The 23,029-nt window shown below is 38.3% G+C and overlaps 1 protein-coding gene across 1 annotated transcript in view; it reads right to left on the minus strand.

The window, feature by feature from the left end:
• The window catches only part of TENM4 (teneurin transmembrane protein 4), a 1,183,725-nt gene that overhangs the window by 113,589 nt on the left and 1,047,107 nt on the right, over nt 1–23,029 (minus strand). Inside the window, exons 13-16 of the mRNA XM_063431236.1 lie at nt 22,545–22,762; nt 21,278–21,488; nt 1,790–1,891; nt 1,196–1,390 (exon numbers count right to left, since the gene is read on the minus strand). Of these exons, the coding sequence (XP_063287306.1) occupies nt 1,196–1,390; nt 1,790–1,891; nt 21,278–21,488; nt 22,545–22,762 (726 nt within the window). The remainder of the gene's footprint in view (nt 1–1,195; nt 1,391–1,789; nt 1,892–21,277; nt 21,489–22,544; nt 22,763–23,029) is intronic.

The raw sequence follows: 23,029 nt of genomic DNA on the forward strand, positions 1-23,029 counted from the left end.
AATGTGTATATTCGAGCGTCAGTGCATGCATCTAACTCCCTTGCATACAGGCTCCTCGCTATTTTAAGAAATTGCAAATAAAATAAATATTATATTCTGGCCTTTAACTCAATATTTTGGAAACTATTTTAATTTATTTATTTTTTTTTACCGTCTGTTAAAATTATATTGTTGTGTTTTTGTGTTTTACTTATACATGCTGACATAAAAAATACATTTACAAGTTAGAACAAAAAGAATAAAAAGGGATTCTGGCAGTCATATTAAATTCTATTAAACTAGACACGTTTTTTGCTATAAACTGTCAAATAAAAGCCCTCATTGTATGGATTTGTACGGATGTTCAGTACTAATATACTCTGGAGTTACATCTATCGAATTATAAATGATGTTAAGTAGAATTGTATTTTTCAGTTTACATTCATGAATTTCCAGATCAGAAGACAGCATAAGGACTTTTTTTTGGTGTGTGTGTGTGTGTGTGTGCGTGTGCATGTGCATGTTTTTTAAATATAGTCAGTCCTTGTAAAGCAGCAACAGGGATGGGAATGAACTTAGGTACAGAATAGCGCAGCAGATGGGATGGAAAAAATTGAGCAGAAATAATTCTCTCGATGACAACCAGCAAGCACACAACAATTAATCATGTGCTCTCAAGGTCGATGGGAAAAAAAGAGACAGGTTTAAAAAGGGGTCTCCATCACTTGCACTGTGTCTTTCTGCTGCCTCAGCTCAGAATCCAAGGATTAGGAGGGGGCAGTGTGCATGTCAGACCTCCCATTTATCATAATCCTATGGCTATTTTTCTATTTTCAAATGAGATCTTTAAAGACGACGTTTGGCACAATGGATACTTTCATCTCCTTCTGCCTAGTCACATTGGGGGTTTCTAATAGTTTGTGTGAGGGTCCTGAACAAGATTAGCATTTCCCTTTCATTATAGTTTTTGGTGGGTTAGTGGACCACGGCTGATATTTGGATACTTACAAAAATATAACTGTTTAAATGAAATATCTGTATCCTCACATGTGTATGAGCATCTTAGTAGATCAGCCATTACCAGCAGAGGAGAATGTTAAACATGAAATCATTGTTATATTTAATTTAACCGTAAAGCAATGACTGCTTTAAACAAAGTAGAGGCAGTGAAAAAAAATTCAATAAAATTGGAATTTTGTTGCTGTCGTTGTGTTACCTTCCTCACAGTTTTCTCCCTTGTACCCAAGGTTGCAGATGCAGGTTCCCATCATACACGCGCCATGGTTGCTGCAGGTGATATCGATACACTGGCTCGTAGGAACGTCACACTCCGCGCCCTTCCAGCCGCTGTGGCACAAGCATCGCCCTTTCATATACTGCCCGTTACCACTGCACAGCACGGGGCAAGATGCTGGAGTGGAAATTAAAAAAAACGGTATTAGAGGTCTACTTGTTCACATGCTTCGTCAAAATGAAGTACGCATAGCTGCAGCATTAATAGCACACTCTCCAACACTTAATCACTAGATTACAATCACCTGATATTAAAATAACAATTTAAAGTGTAATTTATGCCCCATTTAAATCCGACTTTCAAAACAGTGTTTTCAGCACAGCAAATGTGGAATTAGAATTCTATGTTTTTTTAATTTTTTTAATTTTACAATAAAGTTTTTCAAACTCCCTCCCTCCCATCCATTGCTTTTCAGTTGCGTTGTATTTGTAATGTCACAGGACAACAGTCGCTGTGGGGACCAGAGACGGGCGAGAGAAAAAACATTATTAATTTTTTATTTATTTTTTTACAGACCTCGTCCACAATCCGGCCCAAGGAATCCCAGGAAGCAGTGGCAGTTCCCAGAGACGCATTCGCCATTTCCGTAGCAGTTACTGGGGCAGTCATCCACCGATTCTAGAAGAGAAAATACATAAGCATAGGTATATGTTACTTGCAGGGTACATGGATCATTAAAGTGAATTAGCTTTTTTGTTGAATTGTTTTACCATACTGCTAACAACTGCTAACAAAGTGTTTCATGTTCTGGATCACACTTCAGTTTAAAGTTTAATTCAGGTGTTGGCACTGACAGAATCCTACACTATAGATGTTGAAAATATAAGCAGATGCGCTTAGAACCCTCGCAGACCTCATTGGCATCCGCTTGGCTCATAAGAATCCATTTTAAAAAGCATTTATGTAGAAACAGACCAAATAGAATGATTTCCAAAAGTGATACTGTACGACTTCCTAAAATGTGTCAATAAGTAATCTCCTTCTTTTAAAAATACCTAGTACAAATACCGACAAGAACATGCATTCGACAATCGATGGTTAGAAGTAGCGAAGTATCAATTTTTGCAAAAACATAAAAAGGATCAGAAATAAAACAAAACTGAGATTTGCACTTTCATGAAGCATCATAAAGACCCTGGTTGGTTGTGTAGAAACTGGCATCAACGCTTCAGAGGTCCACGGGTCCCCTCCACCCTTGAGACTACCAGTGTGAGTAAATGGTGTGGTGTCATTATCATCGGAACTGGCCACTGCCGCCCCTCTGGAAGGGGAAATTAACTAGGGGCAGAGGCTTCGTTTCCATCCTCCACCCAGCCGTGCTCAGGATAAGTCAGGGTCATCTTCTAAACTTAATTTTTTTCATTTATATATTGAAGTTAACTGGTTGACTTGGATCATCAAGTGGACTAATGCACAAATACTACCGTACTCTCTATTATTGTATTTTATCAAATGCCAGCATGTTTTGCAGCATTAAGAAGTAGAAAAGAAAACACAAAGTTAACAATGTGAACATAACATATTGACCAGCATATGATGTGCAGCGATACAGAAGGATTGAGGGGGCCGGTATTGTGATACAACAGTCAGGTTCGTGACATTATTGAAGACAATGCTGAAGCCCTTCAAAAATAAAAATAAAACGTATCCAGTCAGTTTTAGGGCCTGCTAAAGAGGCTTCTTAAAATCAAAAGAACATTTCATATTTATCTAGTCTGCTTGTTGGAACCCCTGAACACTAAGCCTGCTGTGACTCTACCAGATCTACAGTTGGTGTTTTAACCAACAAAGCTAGCTCAGTAGCTTTCACTGCTGTCCAAACAGTATGTCAGAACAAGGGACATATTTTCAGGATTGAATGAATGATCCAAGACAGAAAGGTTTCTTGCAGCCTATAATTTCGGATACCATCCGTAAATAGATGTCAGGCACAATTTGCTGCAAAATGGCAAGTCAGAAAGAACAGGACTTCTGTTTCCCATTAAAGCACTCGAAAAATGCTACAAGGTTACAACACATTCATTTATGGATCTGCCCTATGTTTTCAAGCCGGTGCATGCAATTGTGATCATTGAGGGTGGGAGGACGCGCTGACTAAACTGACCTGTGACTGCATAATATCTATTTCCCATAATTCTCTAGGCACGAATGACTTGTGTGCAATGAATTCCTAAAAAGGTCTGCTGAGGAATCACAGCTCTCGCTAAAGAATTAGAATCTTCGCTAATCAACCAATCAAACCGAAGCAACAATGTGTCAGCACAAGGGCCGTAAAATTAAAAAAAACTAAACAACACAGGAAAGGGCTGGATGCAAACATTAATCATTCTCAAATGTTCTGTCATAGCGAGAATGGTTTAAAAGGATCAGAAAAAATGAGGCTCTTTGCATAGGTTATGGTGCAAACAGTCATCTGCCAAGGCAGGTGTTTAACCCTTTAAGGACACATGACATGTGTGACATGTCATGATTCCCTTTTATTCCAGAAGTTTGGTCCTTAAGGGGTTAAGAAATATACAATGATCGGGAAGAAAAGATTTGCTGGCAGGTGCCAGCTACATCCTGATTGGAGCACAATGCTTTTCAGAACGTCACAAACCCTAAAAGAGTTGCAGCATCACACCGGAGTATTAAAATATTATTGCGTATTTTAAACACATTATTGAATAATGCCTTTAAAAGGGCGGTGAACTCATGCAAGGAGCGTCCCTTTTATTGACCTTTCTATACTGCGCAGAAAAGATTTGCCATATTTCTGCTTCGCATTTTAAGTAGGGGCACAAAAAAGGGAATGGATAATCATTGGGCTGGTGCATTTCATTAGTATAAGAGATCCTGACAGCTTGCACAGCAAAAAAAAAAAAAAAAAAAAAAACTACTAAGTAAATAGATATAATTTTATAGATTCATTGTGTTGAAGGCAATTATGACCATTATGTAATGTCCTGCGACCAATCAACAAAGCAGGAAAGGTTAGATCACTTCTGAACAAGAAAAAAGTTTGAGCTCTGCTCAGAGAATGTGAGTCCATAACGTGGAGTAAAAAAAAAAAAAAAAACAACTTCAGTGCACTGAATATGTCCATCGCAGCCGGATTCTTTTATTTCGCAAAGTCAACACTCACGATTGTTTAGACTTTAAAGAAACGGATTATTGTCTTTTGGCTTTTTGAACTCTTGGGAATTCTGTGCATGGTGCACATTTGCATAACAGGTTACACTAACCTTATCAGCATATGAAAAGCTGAAAGCTTGCTGTCATGAGGTCTTCCTCTTATCTACAGTAATAGATATCACCGGTGTGCCACACAGGTCCCCTGATAAAATAACAAGTCCTGTTTAAATTCAGACCTTGGCAGTGTCCCATGCCCTTGACAGACTAGCCTATTCGTATTGTTCCTTTGTGGAGTCTTTTAAAGCAAAATGATCATTACAATAAAAGCTGTTTTGGTATAAAAGAAGCCTTTGTATAATCCACATATACAGATACTGTAAGTAAAAGCTCCTGGGCCTTGAAAAATGCACTTTAGAAAGAAAAGGGTCTTCGGAGTCCACACAATGAGGGGTCTTGTTTACACTCAGAAGAAATGGACCATAAAAATTAGTTTGAAACGGTTTGAGTTATTTTAACTATACAAAAAAAAAAAAAAAAAAAAGACTAATGTTTGAGATATCTAAGCAAATTTCAGATTTTTTTTTTTTTTAATTATCTCCAAATATTTAATTATTATTACTTTTTTAAAGTTGCAGTGATGTAAAGATAGCGATAACACTGCACTGGATACATTAGAATGTTAAAGGACCGTGGCAAGCACCAGAACCACTATTGCTCGAAGTTTAGGTTTGTGTGTTTATGTATGTTTTGACAACTGATCTGGGGTCTGGCATTCACATGCTGCACGTTCTGTCTTGCCAGGGAGCTCCATAAACGACCGGTGCATTGGCCAGGCCTAAAGCATTAGCTGAGCACTCTCTACCAATGAACAGATCTCTGCATGGCCATGCTTAGCTCAGTCGCAGAGTTTCCGGCAGTAGGAGAGGTGGCAGCAGCTACCTTGCAGATCCAAGGCATGTGCCATCAACTCCATTCATTCCGTGTGAGGAATGCAATACCTGTCATTGCAAATCCCCTAAATTCCTGCTGGACAAGGGTTTATGGGATAAGGGCAGAGGTAACTGAACAGAATGAGAACACCTTGGTTGCTTGAGCATCTTTCTGTTCTGGGCCGAGCCTACTGCAAAAAATTGAAAGCACAGGAAATACAGGAACTTTCAATGTGAGAATCTACTTTAATTAAAATCATGCATTACAAGAAGGGTCACTTCCAGCCTGGAGACTGCTTGCCCTCCCTCCCTCTGCTCTCACTATACGCAGCGTGATTGATGCCTGAGGTCAGTCTAAGTTCCCTCATCAATCTCCTTACTTTAACCTAAGCACCAGGAAGTGGAATAACATTCAGATATTGACACAGAGAACAGGAGAATGAAAGGAAAAGTACTACCTACATCTACACCGCAGCAACCGGGAAACCAAAGCAGGAAAAAAAAAAAAAAGTGAGAAAAATCTAAACATAATTAGGAGATTTTCTTCTATAAAAAAAAGCATAAAAACATAGTGACAGATCTGCTTTAAGCTTCACTGCCTCAGCTCTGCCCCGGTGTACAGAACAGGGAAAATCAAATGAATAAACTAAGAAAAACAAGTGCAGATGAGAACGCAGTGACCCACAAGCTACTCAACTGTTGGGGAATCTGTGATAGTGACTTTTTTCCGCACAGGCAACTGCAGTTAAGGCCGGCTCCAAGTGGTCATCAGAGCAACCAACAAAATTCTAAATGATATGTTATCTCGCAACTGTAAGTACAACAAACTAAAATCATACTACAAAAATGTTTTTTATTCTTTTTAAAAATTTCCCTAACACAAGCGTGTGTGTTTTTTCCCCCAGCTCTTGCCCTTCTACCATAGAACGTACAATGGAATACTAATGACCTGTGGGATTTAATTAGCAAATGCATTGCGAGGCTTTGATGCAGACCACCTTTAAGTGTCTTAAGCATTAGCTAGTTACACAATCAATCCCTATTAACATGGAGAGATCAAAGGAATATGGAAGTATATATGGCGATATATCATTAGCTGCCATAAATATATATATATAAAAAAAAAAAAAAAAAAAAAAAAGAATATGATAAAAATGGTATGTTCACATGTTTATACCAGGAGCAGTAAAAAAAAAAAAAAGCAGTTTTCTAGATTGTCATCTTCCATAAAGTTCTAACAGACAAGTATACAAGTGGGTAAAGAGCGTGTGATGTCATTAGCCAATCCGAGCCTGTCAATTGCCGAGTAGTAAATGCTGACGTGACGTGTTTATTGTGCAACATCAAGTATAAAAAATACTAAAAACACACTAAATTCCACAGTATTACTGCCCCTTGATACTCTATAAATCCCCAATCTTTGGTGTATGCCTAGAAATGTCAACGAGAAAATTTTCATTTGGGCACAACCCACATCCAAAAGAAAAATTGGCAAAACCCTATATGTAACAAGTTCCTCTTAAACTCGTCTTAGAAGCCCTCTTGGGATTTGGCGTTTTTATGTCTTGATCAAAAATCTACAATAAAAAGTAGTTTACCCCTAAATGGCTACTGATGAATGACAATCTGAAAGTTGAAACAATTTCCAAAGGATTGCCTGTGAATGGACTGGAATCTTGCAGTGAGATAGGGTGGGTGGACCATGCAAATGCCATGAAAGATTAAAAAGGATCATTCTGCATGATTTGTCTAATTACCCAATAACCCGCCTTGCTCTGACTAAATCTACTGGTGCAAGAATACCAGCTTTGAGAATTAGGAAGGATTAATAAAGGTTTAGCCTCTGGTCTATTTTTACTACTGCTCTACAGAAGTCACTGAAGCATAATCCAGCCATCACAAAGAAAAAAATGTGCCACTGATTCGCCTCACAGAAATGATCTACCTTTAGTTTAAACATGGTTAACGTAACTAGACTTTTGATGTGTTTGATGGTTTATGTTCATGTGGACGATTGAGTAGTACGATCTCACATGCGGCTGATTAGATCAATAGTCTATCGGATAGCAGGACACGCAGCAGAATACTGAGGGACATTTGTATCCCCCTTGCTTTTCACAAATTCTTAAATTAGAACACTGAGATAACTTTATTCACTACACCAGGAATTATACAGAACTTTAAAAAGAATCCATTCACCATATATTTAATCTCCAACCAAATAGAACCACAGTCTCCAGAATATACAATTAATACCATAATTTGTTTCCTGGGCTGGCGACACACCTAGAAATACCTTAATTCAGGACTTCAGGCATGTTTTCATGCTTTCTGACCCTACCCATTGTTATCACATGAACTTAATAAAGAAGTTTAAAAAAAGAATGCCATCAGAATACACAAAAATATACTCTGTAGACATACGGTACATAAAAAAAACAGAAGTAATGATAACAATAGGGAAAGGGACAAAAAGAGGATTAAAATGACTATCCCTTCAGATACGGGCAGTTCTGAGATGTCTAGGCAGCCCCACCATAAAGAATAAACTATCGTTTAAATAAAATACATTCAATTTAAATAAATCCATTTATTAATCCTGGATCAGTACATGGTTAAATTCACTGTCATTGCAATGGCCACCGTGAACCCAAGATATTGCTAAAGCCCATATGGAGATCTCTGTACGATGCTTCTGAGCAAGTCAGAGCCAGAGCAGCGTTCCAAATGTTGTTCTACGTACGGTTTTATTGCAACATTCTCTTGTGGGAGCCATTTTGAGCTTGAGCACTTGGACCTCTGGCTGTGAAATATGGCTGCAACAGATTCCGATCTGCCTTTGTCAACAAGGGACGCAGGTGCAGGCTGGCTGGCTCTAAGTATGCCCATGGATTCACGTTCTGTTACAAATCACGGACACGCTCTGTTAACATTATCACGCTCAAACCAAAAAGCAATACTACATTACAAGACCCATGTGTTTTTTTTGTACAATATCTGTATATATGACTCTTAACAAAATAAACAAGACTAAAGAAACCATTATCCACACTCCTGCCCCCTCCCACAAAAATGTGACAGCAATTCTTTGAAAGCATTCACAGACACTAGAAACAATATATGTAAATGTTTTTTTTAAAGGAACACTGTACTCACTATAACAACTTCATCTTATTGAAGTTGTTATAATGCTTATAGTAATCCCCACCCCCAGAAGTAGCCCCCAAAATGTTTTTTTTTACAAATTAGATGGCTTTAAACTGCAGCTTCAAGCCATTTGCCCAAGCCCTTTGATTGGAGACCTACTTCCTGGCTCTCATACCCAGCCGTACTGTGATATCACACAAGTGCCGTCATGGCTTATCATAGAGAATAATTGCATTCAATGAATCTCTATGACTAGAGAATTATTGGCAGATTGAAGCAAGTGCCGCTCGTGTGCCTATGGTCCCCAATGCTTTTCTATGATTCTATGAGGATTATTGGATTGGACTTTCATTCCGGATGCACACTTCCCTAATTATTTACCCCTATTTGTATAACAATGTTATTTTTGTTAATAAATTGTAAAGCGCTCTGGATATGCAAGAACTGGTAAATAAATAAAATTCCCTTTCAGGGGAGGCAACCTTCTCACACACACAACCCCTGTTTGTGAAACCTTGGATGGCTTCCTCCTACCTGGCTCACGGCAAGTGCTATAGAGGTTTAAAGCTAAGCAAGAATATAGCCTGTATGCATAGTGTATTGGTTTTATGGAGTCACGTTTAAAGGAACACTATAGGGTTAGGAACCCTATACTGTTAAACCCACCATTTAGGTGGCCTGTCACCCCTCAGCCCCCTTAAAGGGAATTAAAACTCACCTTATTTAGGGTGCGGCGCGGGTCCACCGACACTGGCCCCGCCCCCAACCCACCTCCTTGATGACCATCATAATTGCCGATTTTTAGATAGGCTAAAATCGGCAAGGAGGCAGGATGGGGTCGGGGCCAAACAGCGTTTTGGCCAATTAGCACTTCTTCGTAGAGATGCATTAAACCAATGCATCTCTATGAGGAAAATTCAGCGTCCCCATGCAGAGCGTGGAGACGCTGAATGGCAGGGCTGCCTACTGTGCAGCACTAACCTAGGAAGCATCTCCAGTGGCCATCTGAGGAGTGGCCACTTGGAGGTGTCCCTAGGGGCAATGTAAACACTGCCTTTTCTCTGAAAGGCCAGTGTTTTCATGAAAATGCCTGAAGGCAATGATTATACTCACCAGAACAACTACATTAAGCTGTAGTTGTTGTGGTGACTATAGTGTCCCTTTAAAGGCCTGGTCTCCTATAATTAGAGTGTACTTCCTTGCTTATTTAAAATGTTGTGACATAGAAGTAAAACATTAATGGAATATAATATAATGTAATGGGTAGGCAAAGCATCACTCGTGTAGTAGGTTTAGAACAATTTGAGTTCTGCATTTTGACTATTAACGCCTTGCAGCAGCCCAGACCAAACAGAGTAAATATGGTACCATCGTACACAATGAAAATAAATATGATGGTCTTTAAATGCCACTTGCCTTTGCTGTGAGAGTTTTCACTTCCCTTTGAGCCTGACACGTGAACCTATTTAACTTCCACATCCTTTGCTATGTGCTAAAAGGAAGCCTTCGAAAACCAATAATTTAGAAAGTGATGGTTAAGTCTATGAACAATAAACCAGATGATAAAGAAAAGAAGAAATCCACAGAAAATGATATGCGTGCGCTCTGTAATGAAACCGCCATTTCAGTCTTGTTGTGTAGACGGTTTTACAAGTTTGTTGAGTGATTTTTAATGTCTGATTTTATTAAGAAAAGTTTTGCATTTGGCAAGCATCAACTGTGCAAACAATCGAACTGCTAACTCCATCTTTTTTTCCTTTTTTTTGTATGTGTGAAACGTTGCATTGAAGGCTGGCGATGCTAAAAGTAGATTGTGCGTTTAATTTTCGCAAATTAATCTTCTAAGAAACATATGGAGGATATCTGTATTTGATGATACAGTTTACAGTGGGAAAAAAAGTGCTGAAGCCAGCATGAAATAAAATAGAAAATAGAAAATAATAAAAAACTTGGGTCACGTGTTAGAAAGGAACATATAATTGTGTCCGGTTCCCGGCAATCACACACAAGAGGCTGATATTACAGTTATCTAGACTAAAAATGTATTGAAGGTATTATGGTATCATCACTAGGCCCAAAAGCCTGAAGTAGAGTACTGGAGTATCATATAGTCCGATATCGGTTTCTCTCATAGGGTGACTCGAAAGTTGTGTATCACCAAAATAACCGAGACAGGGGGGGGGGGAATCTCTTCATATTTTTTACTTTTTTTTTTTTTTTTTCAATTTTCTGTTCTCACTTGAGTACACCTTGGACCTGACAGCTGTGGATGCTGTGTCCAGAGTGTCAAAGCAACTCTCATTTCATTTTTTGTTGTTCAGACATCTGGTGTCACATATCCTCAGTCAGACTGATTTTATTATTTCTCTCCCAAGACTGCTACCTCCTCCAGGAAATTCCTTATAATCCTTAGATTTGTGACCATTTCACTGTTAAAGGACCACTATAGGCACCCAGACCACTTCAGCTTAATGAAGTGGTCTGGGTGCCTGGTCCAGCTAGGTTTAACCCTTTTTTCTATAAACATAGCAGAAACTGCTATGTTTATATTAGGGTTAATCCAGCCTCTAGTGGCTGTCTCGTGAACAGCCGCTAGAGGCGCTTCCGCGCTTCTCACTGTGAAAATCACAGTGAGAAGACGCCAGCATCCACAGGAAAGCATTGCGTCCATAGGAAAGCTTTCCTATGAGACTGGCTGAATGCGCGCGCGGCTCTTGCCGCGCATGCGCATTAAGCCGAGGAGGAGGAGAGGAGAAGGAGAGTCCCCCGCCCGGCGCTGGAGAAAGAGGTAAGTTTAACCCCTTCCATCCCCTAGAGCCCGGCGGGAGGGGGACCCTGAGGGTGGGGGCACCCTCAGGGCACTATTGTGCCAGGAAAACGAGTATGTTTTCCTGGCACTATAGTGGTTCTTTAAGTAATAAACCAGAGTAAGTTTGCTAATTACTTATCATCTGTATCATACTGGTGCTTAAAGGGACGCTATAGTCACCAAAATCAATAAAGCAAAAGCAGAATGAGAACTTTTGTTAAAAATAAAAAATTAAAATAAAAAGAACGCAGGCACCCCATCCGGGCAAGAACAGAGTCAAAATGTTCACTATCGGACTCCTTACTGGAGGATGGTTACAGTAGACTCCTGACACTAATCCACTACAGAATACTGTAGTGGTTATTGTGCTTAGTGTGCCCCTTTAAACACCTTTGGTGGTCTATCCCACTAGTAATGGGGTGACTGGTGGATTAAAAAAAAATGGAGATATATGTAGAGGAAACTCCGCATCATAGACAAGATCCTCAGCTGGTGCTTCATCCACCAGTAGTCATACCAAAGTACTGCATGCACGAGAGCACAACAGGTCAATTGATGATGCAATGAGACTGCATAATCATCCACAGACCAGTTTGAACCATGTGCAACAAGATGCTGGTTTTTCACAGCCATCTCTTTCCAAGCTGTGTCATTTTAGGCTTTAACTAGAAGACAACGTTGTAATGAAAAACAGTATAACACGTTTCTATAGATTGTCAGCAATTCATTATTTACGTCAACACAAGCATCAAAGTTTCACCTTTACAACTGGTGTTTTTTAGACCACATGTGAGTATGTGTCTTTTGGAAGATGCGAAACGCATTCTATTCACTGACTTTTCCTTTTGTTTATTGGTGTCCACAGTGTTTCTTTGTTTGCCTGTGTCTGGACTTTATTTTCTTTACACATATAATTTTTGTGATAATTCTGCCTGGTGTATCAACTCTTCTGCGATAAACATCCACAAGGAAAAGCTCCCGTTTATCTCTGAAGGTCTTCATAAGTGCGGTTTACTTAATTTTTTTTCATCCTGTCCTGTCTTTTTCAAGGGTGGGTAGATGCTACATGTGTGCGTCAACATATTGCTGAACACATCAAAATATAAAGAGTATTCTTCACCTCCATCTTAAAACCTACATTGGATCTAAACTAGCAAATGGCCTCAGGGAGACGACCATAAAATGCACTGTAAGTTTTCCCTAGTTGGGCTGTTGATCCAAGTCACAAAAAGGGGAAGTCAGTCTCACTACGGACAAGAACAGATTAGATTTGGCTGGTATTCTTCTTTTGAGTAGTTTTGTAAATAGAACTGTGCAATCCGGGGTTGAAGAGATTGTTTTGTATATTAGGGAAGTCTGGAGGTTACCATTTTAAAACCAATCATTTTGCAGCAATAATTCTTCACTACATTAAGCACCTGGAGAATTTTACCAAAAAAAATGTATGCAATCAGAGGGGAAGAAAGAAAAATAAAACGGATTTGTATTATAACTAAAACTGTGAGAAATGAGAATATATTGAAGATTTGTACAATAAATTGGATACGTTAATAGCTTTGGGATTGAGATAGCACAGAAGAAATATTTATCTTGTTTTTTTTTTTAATAACTTTCACACACAGACATAGGCAAGTCTGCCTAAGGTCACTTGACTGCAGCTAACATCACCTGTTCATTAGCATCGGTTTTCTCTCAGATTTCTGGAATTGGCCCAGTGATCGAAACCTACAGCTTTTAACAAATTGGCTAAATTAAGTTTTAAAATATTTCAATAGGATTAGTACACAAATATTATTATTATTTTTTTTAAATGACTCAAGTCCACTCTTTCATACATCACTATATCTGCTGTTGATCCTGAAGAAATTGGGGGAAAAAACAAAATAAAATACATTTGTGGTAATGACGTTGAAAGTAAAAGAAATCTGGACTCTAAAGTGTAACCAGATGTCATCTTGAATAACAAGCTAATAATAATGTCCATATCAGCCATTTTAATTCTTAAAATCCTGCTTCAAACGCATCTACTGAGTCTGAAAAAAAACAACAACTCGAAAATCCTGTAGACAGATGATTGCATATCGGTAGGTGAAAACTCTTGTCTTCAAGTCTTAATCGATGACCTCTTGTCTTTGCACAATTTTAATAATGAACAGGTTGCCAAATAGAGGAAATAAAATGACATTACACAATGTGTAGGTAGGGATCAACCGATATTGATTTTTTAGAGCCGATACTGATATCGATAATCTGTGAACTTTCAGGCCGATAGCCGTTAACTTACCGATATTCTGTACATTTACCGTTTTGAAAAAAAAAAAACTTTCTACACAAATCTACTGTTAACTGAACAGGTTTATTATTTTATTTTTTTTTGCAAATCTTTTTTTTATTAAGGTAAATGCACAAAATATACGTTGCAGTCAGAATGTTTTATGTTTTCAAGAATGTGTGTGTGTGTAGTGGATGCAGTGAGAGTATTTGATTAGTGAATGGAGTGTGTGTGTTTGTGTAGTGTGTATTTAATGAATGCAGAGTGTGTGTTTGTGTAGTGTGTATATAATGAATGCAGTGTTTTTTGTGTAATCTGTATATAGTGAATGCAGGGTGTGTTTGTGTAGTGTGTATATAATGAATGCAGAGTGTGTATATAATGAATGCAGAGTGTGTTTGTGTAGTGTGTATATATAATGAATGTAGAGTGTGTGTGTTTGTGTAGTGTGTGTATATATAATGAATGCAGAGTGTGTGTGTTTGTATAGTGTGTGTATAGTAAATGCTGTTTGCGTAGGTATGTAATGTGTGTAAAATGGGGAGTGGGGGGGCTTTTTTTTTTTTTTTAATTACATTTTTTAACATTTTGTTTTAGTCCCCCCTCTCTGCTCTTGTCCTGGCCAGGAAGGGGGGATATGGCATTCCCTAGTGATCCGGTGGCATGGACTCAGCAGAGGGAGCCCAGCAACACTCTTACTTTCCTTCCCAGCAGCTCCCCTGTCCAACTCTTGCAGCCTGTGTGCCGCGTTGCCATGGTAACCCATGGCAACGCTCTGACGGCCGCGGGACTCGCAAGGTTTAGACAGGGGAGCTGAAGGGAGCAGCTGGGAAGATAAGTAAGAGTGTGCTGCGGAACCCTCATGACCGATGGGCCCATGACAACCATCTCGGCGGCCCTGGTCTGCATTATTGGCAATATCGGTATCTTTATAGGCAGATACTAATATTGCTGAAAATTCAGAATACTTGCCGATAATATCGGCCAGACAGATAATCGGTTGATCCCTAATGTAGGGCCAATTCAAACAGATGAGACACTAATATTTCTAATCTAAACAAATGCGACTTTTTTCTAGCCTTTCCTCTTAACCAAAAACGTCCGGGAAAGTACCTAGCTGGGCTATGAAATGCAGTTCCACAGTTGTGTCAGGGCTGCAACTTCTATGACACTTTGCCATTTTAATTAATCATTTGAAGATCTACCCTGTAATACACAATTAAACAAAACCAAATCATCAAACCTGTCTATTACACTACGCTACTTGCTCAATATGGGGTCTTACCTTTGACTCAAAGGACTCACTAAGTAATGCCTTACTAGCTCTCATTATACCTACTATACAGAATATTAGTCTCGGAGATTCCCGACTAGTGAGTTGTTCACTATTTTGGTCCTGTAACATTTTACCCAGTACCTGTTGTGGTGAATGATTCACTCCACCCACCTCCCTTCTCCTCAGACAAGCTGCCATCAAATAAATGGAACACATTTATAACAACCATGGAAACCAGGTCAACATAGATGTCCTAGATAGGGTGAGCTAAATACAAATCCCCCGGGGAGATAGAAATTTAAAAGTAAAAGAAAGATAAAATAATTTCAAAACATTTTTGAAAGCATATTATAGTAAATATCCCGTGTTCTCTCTTATATATTACAGTACTCTATGTTTTTCCCACAGGACCGATCCTAAATAATAATAGAACACTGTCCAACTTGCCCTTTAAATATCAAACATTTAAAACCCTACACAAGTGCTTGCTCTTCCCCTTTCTTCGATTTGCTCCTGTATAAAATAGCTCAGTGTTCGAAGTCTATTACAGCTATGAACATTTCAAGCTAATAAACATTTCGAATACTAAACACACAGCTCGGTCCATCTAGATAACGTTGCATCTCGAAGCATTACTATTCAGCCAGAAAAGTCAGATTCCTCTCTAGAATAGAGAGCGGTTGTTTTTCACATTGCTGGTTCCAGTATATGTGTATCTGTAGCTTGGAGGAATGTTGCTTTATCGAACTGTACCGGGCACTAGAACCGGTATCATTGGATCCGGGGGTGGGGGTGGGTGTGTGTTTCTCATAGGCAAGACATAATGCAAGCATGCCAACATATAGCAGGACAGACATCCCCCAACCAAAGGGTAGGGGACCAGACCTTAAGGGAAACCAGATGATCGAATGGACCTTGGTTCAAATAAGATGATTATGGGCTGGGTAGATTTGCAATAAAGCTTTGCAACTTTACAGGTTTAAAGTCTAAAGTGATCTAAAAATGTATTAACGTGGCTTAGAAGTGGACAACAGGACTATGTTATTAGTCTATAACTAGAAGACGAAAAATGTCCTTTAAAATCAGAAAGCCGTAGAATAGAGGAATGAGCCCCTTACTTGGAAGTGACATTAAGCCAACTTTGCAACAATAACTCTTCCAGTTCATTGAAAAGATATAAAATTGTATCATAATATATGATCTCCTAATCTTCCCGGCAAATAAAACCCTTTTCTCCAAGAGAAATATAGTTCAAGGTAGCTGCATGATTTATAGTGAATCTCAAAGCAAGCGGCCCTGACTTGAGGCTATGAACGCTTGTCTGATACTATATAGCAGAGGCCCCAGACGGACACCTTATCTGTGAATAATATAAAGGATGACACAAATATCAGCATTGCTTATATTGATCTGCATTGTTTACCCTCATTTCTTGTAAACAGCTCTCTACAGCCTGTATTCTTTTCCAGCTACACTTGATCACACTTTGGTATGGAAAAAAAATTACTTATTTTTATTCTCTTTTTTTCATGACTGCATTATGCTACAAAACCAACAACAGAAACAAACACACACAATCTTTGACAGCTTTCAAACAAAAGGCAACTGAACCATTGCATAGCTAGAGGACGATGTGAAATAAGCCTGAACATACCTAAATAACCCCCAATAGGTGGGGCATGATTTTAACAGAAGCCTAATTAACAATTTTTGAGGATGAGTGTGGTCCAATGTTGTCAGCGATGCCTAGAACCAGTCCTGTCTCTCACAGTGCTGCCCAAATAGTGAAGACATCTTAATCCGTCCCCGACACTATCCGAACACTAACCATAAACCTTAAACTATACTAACAGTAACCGTTAATCCCTACACTTCCCTAACACTTTACTACACCATCATAACACTTACACTATTGTTAATCTTTAATCTCTACACTACCCTATTCATAGCCATAACCTCAACATTAACCGTCATCGTTATCTTCAACCTTGTGTCCAGTCTAAAGGTTTATTAACCCGTAGCATTATTTCCCCATAATACATGGTTCACTGTTATCATTATGTAGTTACATAGACACACATTGTATATACATCTATATCTGTATATTTATATTGTACACACACAGACACGCTCACATCAGTCAAATGATCAAACAACTCATCTTCACTAACCAGAGAGGTCCAAAAAGCACTACTATCTCTGTTTCCAGGATACCCTACATCCCCCCTGGCAGAAATCTGATTAAATGCTGCTTCCACCGGCTGTAAAAATGAACAAGACAGAAATAGACATCTATCACAACACAAGCATCCTCTATACGACAAGTGTAGGGTCCTTGTCTCATCACTTTCTCGCTACAGTAATGGTCGTCAGGCTTGTCTTTTTTTTTTTTTTATTAAATGACAACAGAACCTCCGAACACAGAAAGAAAAATTGGTTTCGCACAAAAGCCAGGAGAAATGGCTGTGTGCAAGAAGGGGATTGAAAGGGACGTCTAGTGGAAAAGAAAAATAATACATTTTGTTTGAGTATTAAACAGTGTGAAAAGCCCTATGGTTTTCTAACACACATAAAAAGAAACCAAACAAAAACACCCGATATTATCAGCTTTTAGGAAGCTATATTGAAGTTTCAGAAACACAGGACTGCATCAATTTATAGGCTGCAAAATCTCAGTATATAGATCGGACTCATTGGGCCAAAGGCTCATTACAAAAGAATTAAGATTTAGTTTCAAAGCTAAGAAAATATGTCACACAAATATTAAAGTGCACAGTGAGACACTCCAGTGGGTATGTGCCAGATGCATTGTGGGTTTGTGACCAGCAAAAAAAAAATAAAAAAAAAATAAAAAAAAAATAAACACATTAAAAAATAAAACTGCGATCTAGAAATTTGCAAGCAATACGACAAGGTCGTGAAAGATTAAGCTCTTTCTGTATGCACCGTAGACCTGTGACCTGCTAGACTACAAGTGCTTGTTCCAATTTCTCTTATCCAAGTCTCGAGATGAACCAATGCAATCTGGCTTCCATCAGCAATATCCTACAAAAACAGAATTCACTAAAGTAAGAAATTAAAGGTCATTTCCTCCTACTTATCGTTCCATGTCTTTCTGCCATCTTGGACAAACTTGATCATCTGCAAATTCAAGATCTGTTGGATTCCACCTGTTATAATCTATCTCCGAGCAGACGTGTAATAGATGGATCTCCAGATCTCGCGTGCCAGCGTCTTTGCTATGCAGATTTCATTTATCTTTTCAATGTGATAACGCTCATGTTCTACTGCAAGAGCCACAAAATGTGCTACTTTAAAACGTTTAAAAATAAATAAATAATACATTTATTTTTTTAATACAAATGTAGATGACTAGTTTTAAAGATCTGGTTGCAATACTCAATTTCTCATCCAGATTGAAGGGGCAAAATGAAAACATCACTAACCATTGATTTTATAATAATGATAATTTCCAGCTATCCTATGGCGTGTTGGGCAAAGAGCATAATCATAGAGTTTAAACAACTATTTCCATGATTGGTGGAATGCTAGGACATACGCTTACTGGTTGCTGACATCACATGCTCTCTATAGTCTTTTTTTTTTTTTTTTTTTTAAAGAAGCTTGGAAATTTTATACCTAGCCATCATATCATCGGCGTTCCATAAACCGGGACACTGGTCAGTGGGTCAAATGTGGGCAGGCAAGTGACGCAAATCGAGTCACTAACACCACACAACGAGGCGGACCAGCTATTACAGCACTTTGCACATGGTCCCAATGCCCTTAGCATTTTGGAGACAGTTACTTGGTATCTCAATAAGTGGGACAACCATGGAACACACCCAGGAAGGACCCAAAATTCGGACAGCTTGAAGGCCTGAGATTCTGATGCAATTCCAAGATTATTGCTTCCACTAACATGTTTTTCAAATGGTAATATACCTTGCTTAGATGGGGGGAAAAAAATATTAATCTATTTGCATTATTCTCTTAAAATGATTTATAACATTTTCACATAACGGTGCTTGGATGACCATAGCACTGCTGAGGTGATGGTCATGTATGTCATGTAGCCCAATTTCATTAATCTCAAACAAGTCTGTAAATCAAAGCAGGTATGTGGCTTCTGTATTTACTCTCTGGTTTCAGATGGCTGTAATATCCCTCAGAATTCTATTAAACATCCCTCTCTCAACTGGAATGGTTACTAAGGCTCTAGGCCTAAACAGCATCTGGTCATAGGTCCTTCTGGCTCAATACATAGTAGACTGTAGCCTCTCTGATGTGCCCATCTTACATTAAACAGATTTTTGGCACACATTTTCTCTATCAATCCAGTATATTTTTTGTTTTTTCCCCACGGCAGCAAAAATAAATCAACTGTATGAAACAGGGAACTTGAGAATATCATCGCAAAAAAAAAATATGTAAAAGATAGTATTTTAGTAAAAATGTTCTTTAGTTAAATATATAAAAAAAGAAAAAGGAAATCTCTATCTGTATTACAAAACAATGTAACTACTTTACCGCAATTATAAGATTACATTTAGAAAGACAAAGAAGCCAATCTCTTGACTTTGTAGCATGCACGTGGGTGGAACGCAAGGCTAAACTGTAAGTATGGTGAACCAGCACTCTACAATGGAACTCGGGGAATAGTGATTAATATTGAAAGCGCTCAAACATCTTATGGTTACGTGACCTCTGCTCTCCAATCCCATGCTCTCTTGGAACCTCTCCAATCACATCTGTAGGCTGTTCAGTCTAGTGGAACCGATCTTACTGGAGAAATGATTGACCTCTACCTTGCAAGACGTCAAGAGCTGCCCCCTGTACAAACCTCTTTTGCTGCTTACAGCATAGTCGCTCATTCTTTTCGGTGTCATATTTTCATTTCTTTTCTTTTTTTTTTTTTTGGTCTCAACCTTACATGTTTCTACCTTTTTTCATTTTTTGGATTCAACCTACATTTGCGCACAGACCACTTAGATTTCTGCTAATCAGCACCTCCACTTACGCTTTAAAGGGGCACGCCATTGAATTTTTTTTTAACAATTAGTAGACATACCCCTGAAGAAAAATGCATGTATTTTTTTTGGCATGTTTTCTCTGGATGTATTTGTTTTAAATAGTTTGTATTCCGTTGGTAACAGTCTAACCAGCATATAGCAAGGGTGCAAGTTGTTGCACTGTAGCCTACGCAGAGGCTTATCACTGCAATTTTATGGTGAGCTCGCATGTGCCTTCGCAGAGGCCAGGTATTGCATCGCCATATAGCAGTAATCATCAACATAAGCATATAGGTACAGATTTACCTATGTATAATTGTTTGTTACCCGAGGTCTGGGTGTATTTGAAAAAGCAACTTGCAAAAGCTGCAGACCTGCTTCCTGCAGCCCTTTCATTGCACGCACTCCTCTCTTTCCCAGGCATAGACCTTTCAGTGTACGCTGGACAATACACCAATCAGAGGCTTCTCGTTACAAATAACCCTTCAAACAACATGTATCTGTACCTTAAAGTTACCCTAACTATATCAATACCCTACCAAAACATAAATAAATGTAAGCACTCAAAGCGTAAACCTTAAAAAAAAAACTTTACCTTATTCCTAGGTTTAACTCATCTTAAATATGTTAAGTATTTGTTTTTAGGTTTTACTCTTTGGATTGGTTGTTTTTGGATAATTTTAGAATAAAATATGGGGTAATTTTCCATCTCGAAGAACCCCATTAAATCTCATATTATGGAACTACGCAGGTTGTATCTATGACTATATCCAGAAATGATATTGCAAATTCTTTTTTTTAGATCCAATCTCCTTTTTTGACTCATTATTTTGTTTGGATCTATTTTTTTTTATTTCAGACGTGCGAGCAGTCAGATAGATTGATCCTTGGCTGCAATGGAAAACCAAGAACCATAAATTGCATTTTGTGGTAACGGGACACCTTTATTTTAGAAATAGCTCACATACACCAAAATGGTTACTGGCTGTAAAATCGAAGTTCTAACAGAGTTACAATTTAAGCCTAGCAAAGGATTCAAGGACTGAAGGAAGGTGATCAATTCGTCAATAGGTCTAATTGCTCTCTATTCAGAAATCAATCACAAACTATCCTCGCTTATTTCTAGCTGTAAGAGAAATCAGATTTCTCACCAAAATATCTAGTCAACATTAGTGAGAGTTAAAAGTTCTGATGTTAGATCTCTTTCTATGATCAAAGAGCATTTCCTACAATAATGAGATGGGAACAATTACAAATGAGCTACTCTTTAATGCAGAGATACATTAAGGAGTTTTAGAAGAAGGAACGTGATACAAAGTAAGTTAAAATTCAAGATCCACTGGGCGAATCTCAAAGGAAGGGCCGCTCATTCTTAGATCAATAGTCTTTTTCATTAGTTTACTAAATAAATTAAAATCATAATATTCGCCAAGCCATTTTCTTACCAATTGCCGTAGTAAGGAAGGACACCACCTCGGTCTCTTTGCCGTCGTTATAGAAAGCCAGATGCCAGATCCCAGAGTCCAAATACTGGATGAAACCCGTCTCGTGGCTTGCAAGAGGCACGATGCCACGATGAAGTCGCTGAGGACCTTCTAAACTCCGAGCTTCCTGAGCAAGGAGGCGTCTCCCGTCTAGTAATTCCACAAAATCAAACTGAAAAAACAAATGAAAAAAGTCTAAATTATTTGTTATAGAACTTTTTTTTCCTGCAATAATGAGTTTAAAAAAAAAGACTGACCTCAAGATGGTCTCAGTTGTCAATGCTACATATATTTCTCTCATGATTGATATATGAAAACTTAAAATAAAAAATAAAATAAAAAAACAAGACTCTGGTATTTTAGGAATAGATAGGGAAAAAAAAGTACTTGAAATGCATTAAGCTCCCACCACTGTGCTGTGAAGTACAAATGAATTGTCTATGGACCGGGTGGTTCGAAACATGTAAGGAGGATTTTTCTTAGGCTTTTTCCCCCCCCTTATTTAATTATGTAACTGGTGGATTAAACGTTTCCTTTTAGATTCGGAGCGCTTGCTTGTTCTGGCATTATTTTTTTTAGTTTTTTCTTTACATTAAAAATTCTATAACCAATAAAAATAATAAAAAAAAAAAAAAAATAACCAAAATTAATTAGTCTATATAGTAGTATGTATGCAAGGCTGGCTGAGGATCATGGGGAATATATTTCCCAAATATCTTTGCCGTAAAGGTTAACAATCACTAAATTAAATGCTAGCTATGTATCATGGGGTGTGTAGATTAAAAACAACTGCAGTACCAAGATTATCCACAACAGTACTAGCACACAAACTTGTTTTTTTTTATGTTAACCATGTCCTTTTACGAGAGAGAGTCACAGAGACGGTGTTAATGTAAAAATGAAAAAAACAAACAGAAAAATAGTCATTTTGTCAAGGGCGAGAAATGGAAAACAGAGTAATCACTTTGAAGCGGTCACAGCTGTAATACTACAGGGTGATGCCACCATCGCTAGTTTGCAATTCCCATGGTAACCGTTTCGAGGAAGAAAAATAAAAAAAAGCTTATAAGAGAGAAATAAAAATGTGTTGAAACAGAAAGCTTTTTAAAACTGAAATCAAGCTGGAAAAACACAACAACAACAAAAACTGTTTCTACTTTTAATATGACTATGGTAAACAAATGATAAACCGCACAAAAAAAATAAAAAATAAAATAAACGTTAATACCTGGGTGTGTGATGGTGGCAGACCCCTTCTACCATATATCCCAACGAGTGCCGCTTTTCCCAAAGATACGTTAAATTTTATATGTACAGGGTGATCGATAAAAACTTGGGATCGCCAGAATATGCCGGGTGGAATCTTCTGAGTTGCTCGTCTCCCTACATCCAACTCGCCAGAGTCAATAAAACCATCGTCAGGGAAAATGCTGCTTGGTTTCCCCACTGTAAAGAAATCCCAAATTATTATTATCTCTTTTGTATTCTCTGCCAACAAAGTCCACAGCATTGTACAATTTACATACGGGGTGTTTGACAAACACAGTTTAAAATCATATTTACACAAGGTATAGAAGGAGCTAGGAAGTCCGTCCTTCTACAAAATCCCGAGCAAGAATTAAATGCCTTGGGAATTAATGTTAACGTCCACGTGTAGGTCAAGTGTAAGCTATCTGTGGAAGGTGTACAAACAGTAATACGAGAAACGTTGGG

Source organism: Pelobates fuscus, chromosome 1, assembly GCF_036172605.1.
Source record: "Pelobates fuscus isolate aPelFus1 chromosome 1, aPelFus1.pri, whole genome shotgun sequence".
NCBI lineage: Eukaryota > Metazoa > Chordata > Amphibia > Anura > Pelobatidae > Pelobates > Pelobates fuscus.